Raw genomic sequence first — 4692 nt, forward strand, 5'->3', positions numbered from 1 at the left:
CTCTGCCGAAGAGGGGAATCGATCACGGAGGGGCTCTACATCAACCTTGATGCCCTTCCCATGATGCGTTAGTAGTTTACCACAGACCTACGGGTCCATAGTTAGTAGCTAGATGTCTTATTATCTCTCTTCGTTTTTCAATACAATGTTCTCCTTGATGTTCTTGGAGATCTATTCGATGTAATGAATTTTTAAGTTGTGTTTGTTGGGATCCGGTGAATTTATGATTAGATCTATCCATGAATATTATTTGAGTTTTCTCTGAACTCTTTTGTGCATGATTACTATAGCTTTGTATTTCTCTCTGATCTATTGCTTGGTTTGGCCAACTAGATTGATTTTTCTTGCAATAGGAGAGTTGCTTTGTAATGAGTTCGATCTTGCGGTGCTCAATCCCAGTGACAGGAGGGGACATGACACGTATGTATCGTTGATATTAAGGGTAAAAAGATGGGGTTTATTCATATGCGAGTTTATCTTGTGTACATCATGTCATCTTGCTTAAGGCGTTACTCCATTTTGTATGAACTTAATACACTACATGCATACTGGATAACGATCGATGTGTGGAGTAATAGTAGTAGATGCAGAATCGTTTTGGTCTACTTGCCTCGGACGTGATGCCTATATAGGAACATTGTCTTGGATATCATCATAATTATTTACTTTTCTATCAATTGCCCAACAGTAATTTGTTTACCCGCCATGTGCTATTTTCAAGAGAGAAGCCTCTAGTGAAAACTATGCCCCCGGGGTCTATCTTTTATCATATATTAAACCAAAAATACCTTGCTGCTTTTTTATTTTATTTCTTTTCTTTTGTATTTTTATTTGATCGATCTATCTATCACCATACAATTTAATTTTTCTCGTAACCGTTGAGGAATTGACAACCCCTTGTTTGCGCGGGGTTGCAAGGATTTGTTGTTTGTGTGCAGGTGCTTCCAATGAGGTGTTTCTTGGTTCTCCTACTAGATTGATAACCTTGGTTCTTAACTGAGTGAAATACATATCTCTACTGTACTACATCATCCTTTCCTCTTCGGGGAAATCCCAATGCAGTTCACAAGTAGCAGTGACTGGCTCGCCTGAGGGGAGGTCGGAGGGGTCGGGACCTGCCGGAACTGGCAGGGTCGACGCAGGGGGCGGTGGCGATGGTGGACACATTTTTGTAGTCAGAGAGGAGTTCGAGGATGAGGATGAGGACACCGAACCAGCCCCGTACATGGTCAGGGCTCCGTCTGGCGGCGGTGTGCGGGGACGCGGGCGCCTGCCTTTCGGGGCCATTATGGTATGGGAGGCTGATGTTGAGGGTGCAGCGGATGGCGCTGGGCTGGCGGGCAGCGCGGCTAGGGGTGGCTGGGGCGGGGATGCTCATGCTCATGCTCATGTTCACGGGCAGACCAACAAAAAAAGAAGCTTTCTGTGGCCAGCAGATGAGGCGGGTCAGGATCGAGGCTTGGTTTAGGTGCACCGACGAAAATCCTGCACCTCCAGCTAGTTGCGGGCTAGGGTGGAGCGAGGTGGTTCGGCCGGGCGGCCAAGGTCTCTGGCGTCGGACTCGCGGCATTGGGGCAACCCTAGCTCGTTGGGGTTGATTGGTGTGTGCTACTTCTTGAGCTTGCGTTGTTATTTCCCTTGAAGAGGAAAGGGTGATGCAGCAAAGTAGAAATAACTATTTCCCTTAGTTAAGAACCAAGGTATCAATCCGGTAGGAGGAACAAGCAAGTCTCCAATAGATGCACCTACACAAACTAATAAACACTTGCACACAACGCGAAAAAGGGGTTGTCAATCCCTTCATGGTCACTTGCAAGAGTGAGATCTAATAGAGATAGACATAAAAGAGAAATAAAAGGCAAAATAAAGTAAAGGTAAATAAATTGCAACAAGGTATTTTCAGTTTTTGCTTTTATAGATCTTAAAATAATATGATGAAAAATAGACACGGGGGCCATAGGTTTCACTAGAGGCTTCTCTCTTGAAAGAAAACATATGGTAGGTGAACAAATTACTGTTGAGTAATTGATAGAAAAGCACATAGTTATGACGATATCCAAGGCAATGATCATGATGATATGTGTTTTGTCACAATTATCATCATGGAAGTGTCACTTCCATTACAGAAGAAGTTTTCATTCGGGGCATAATGTCACAGATGTGTCCTTTTTTGTAGTTACTACTCCGACCTCCATACACTGTTAAAACTTGGAGCCTTGTAAGTCGACGTTGTAAAGTTGTGTAGATCAACAAAGCACTCTTTTGTAGAACATTTTCTGTCCTGCTATTCTTGGGTTGTAAAAGTATATGACAGGTTGATTTCTTGTGTTGGCGTGTGCGGTGGTCTGTCTGGATACAGTGGTAATTCAGTACCCAAACAGGGTGCTATAGATACATTGGAGACATATAAACTGACACCGTATAAATAGGCCACATTGTAATAAGTAGCATGCATATTTACCATTGACACATATAAACAAATATAAAAAGTAAATAGTTAAATATATTTATTCAATGAGTTTAGTATTGTTTTGCATAATTTGTAGGAGAAAGGCGAGGAGCTCTTCAGATTTTCTAATATTTTGTGATATATTGTTTTTTAACATGATACTATAAAGCATTTCCTTGCATTTATAAACCTTGAAAATAATGGATGCAATATATTTCAATATATGAACATTTATAACTCTTCTTATCCCTCCCACCCACCACATATCGTCACTCTCCCCCGATCCTCTATGCCGCCAATGTTCTTCTTCCCACCGACGTCCCTCCATCAGCTCTATCATGCTACCCAACACACCCATCTATCAATATAGAAGCGGGGAATATTGCATATCTGGAAAGATAGATCATTATTTAATAAAATCTCCCAATATTGGTTTGCCATATTTATTTGAGTGGAGAGTGGTGCGGATTTTTGCAGCGTGAAGGCGATGGAGATTGGTTGGCCATGGGTTGTGTTTCCCCTTCGGTCCTCTATATATAACACAACATAATCAGGGTACAAGGCACACCAGCACCAAGCGGTCAAGCAACAAGAGTAGAAATATCTCCATTCTCCTCGTCCTCGACCTCCTCGTCCTCCATCTTCTCCAATGTAAGTTCTAGCCTTAGCCTTCATATCCCTATTCCATTCTTTGTTTCTCGATATTTTTTCATCATCCACCCTTTGTAGTTTTTGTATCCATGTATTATATACATGAGTTTACAAGAGGTGAGGTTATATATGTGTAGGGTCGAAGTAGTTCATTTTGATCTATATAGTACACTTGTTTTGACAACCATGTTTTTGCCTCTATATATACGTGTTGCCATTTTTTATGATTTTGTTTCTATGTTGATGTTATTTTGCTTCATCTATTTTTTGGAGCTACATGATTCAGTAAATGGAAAGAACATGCAAAATTAATCATGCATATAACAATCGATCAATCTGTATGACGGAAGGTACCAGATTTCTCCTATTGCTTTTTCATCATATTTTGCGAATTCTATATTGGTGAAACTATGATGTTACTAATTAATACTACATTTTTCTATTGACTCTTTTCAAGAATAACAATCTCCTTGCTTATATTTGGCATGAGTGTGCAAGGGAATAACTAATTTCTTCATTCTATTTTCTAATTCGTTTAGTTGATCATGGCATTCAAGGCCCAAGGATCCTCCTCTGTGAAGGCGCTAGTTGTTGAGGATGACACCGTTCAAAGGATGGTCCTCTCGACAATGTTACTCCAATTTGAATGTGAGATTACTCTCGCCAAGAATGGAAAAGAAGCATTTGACCTATTCCTTGAGGGGAAGAAGTTTGACATTATTTTGTGCGATAAGGACATGCCCATCATGACTGGTCCTGAGGTGCTTAGCTTCCCCTTTGGATTTTCAATGTCTACATTTTTTAGCAAAGTATTGATCTAAGCATAAGTCCTTGTTTTAATTTTGCAAATAAACTAAAAATTCTTTTGTTGTGTTGCTTCACAGGCAATTGTAAAGATTCGTGCTATGGGTGAAAGTGATGTGAAGATTCTTGGGATGTCGGCTGATGACGATGCCATGGAGGTGTTCATAAGTGCTGGTGCTGATGTTTTTGTGCCCAAACCAATGAAGGTTGAGTATCTCGGGTCTATAATTAAGGAAATAATCAACAACAAGAAGAACACCATGGACTAGCACAATCCAACTTGCTTGAGGGTTGAGAAAACATTTTTCTGCTCATGGAACTTTGTTTATTATGTATGCATTGTCATGATGTTTTGTTTCATTGTGTTGTTTAATTTTGAAAGAATAATCTTAAAGTTTGTTCACTATTATCAAGAAGAACATGAGACGCTATCCTTGATTTTATGGCATTGATATACTGCTTGGTCGGCACTAATATAAATAGGCCGCAATGTAATAAATACACTGGTGCGCGTCGGTGCTATACAAATGGTTTTAACGCCTTTCCGCGACGTCATTTGGAACCATCGCCTAGTGAGTGTGGGCGATAGGGGGGTCCTTCCCGCACGACCCATAAACCGTCGGGGATATGCCCTCCTGGCACACACGCTTGGCAAAATGAGGTCGTGTGCGACCAGCGAGCGCTCAAATATGGAAATGTGTACTGTCGGATTTCGAGTTCCAGCAAAACCCTTGGGGTTCGAACACTGGGGTGCGCACAAAGATCTCTCCCCTCTCTAGCTCGCTCAC

At 41.2% G+C, this 4692-nt stretch overlaps 1 protein-coding gene across 1 annotated transcript; it reads left to right on the forward strand.

Moving 5' to 3' along the window:
• The first annotated feature begins 3645 nt into the window (after positions 1 to 3645).
• Positions 3646 to 4173, forward strand: LOC125507498 (two-component response regulator ORR42-like). Its single transcript, XM_048672063.1, has 2 exons — positions 3646 to 3861; positions 3985 to 4173. Exons 1-2 carry the CDS (start codon positions 3646 to 3648, stop codon positions 4171 to 4173), a joined length of 405 nt encoding a protein of 134 aa, XP_048528020.1.
• The last annotated feature ends 519 nt before the right edge of the window (positions 4174 to 4692 follow it).

Source organism: Triticum urartu, chromosome 5 (assembly GCF_003073215.2).
Source record: "Triticum urartu cultivar G1812 chromosome 5, Tu2.1, whole genome shotgun sequence".
In the NCBI taxonomy this organism is placed as follows: Eukaryota; Viridiplantae; Streptophyta; class Magnoliopsida; order Poales; family Poaceae; genus Triticum; species Triticum urartu.

Excerpts from the sequence above, each read along its gene's own strand:
- LOC125507498 (XM_048672063.1), top strand. The coding sequence starts at position 3,646 with ATGGCATTCAAGGCCCAAGGATCCTCCTCTGTGAAGGCGCTAGTTGTT. Across the intron at positions 3,862-3,984 it reads CCATCATGACTGGTCCTGAG|GCAATTGTAAAGATTCGTGC; the intron begins GTGCTTAGCTTC and ends GTTGCTTCACAG.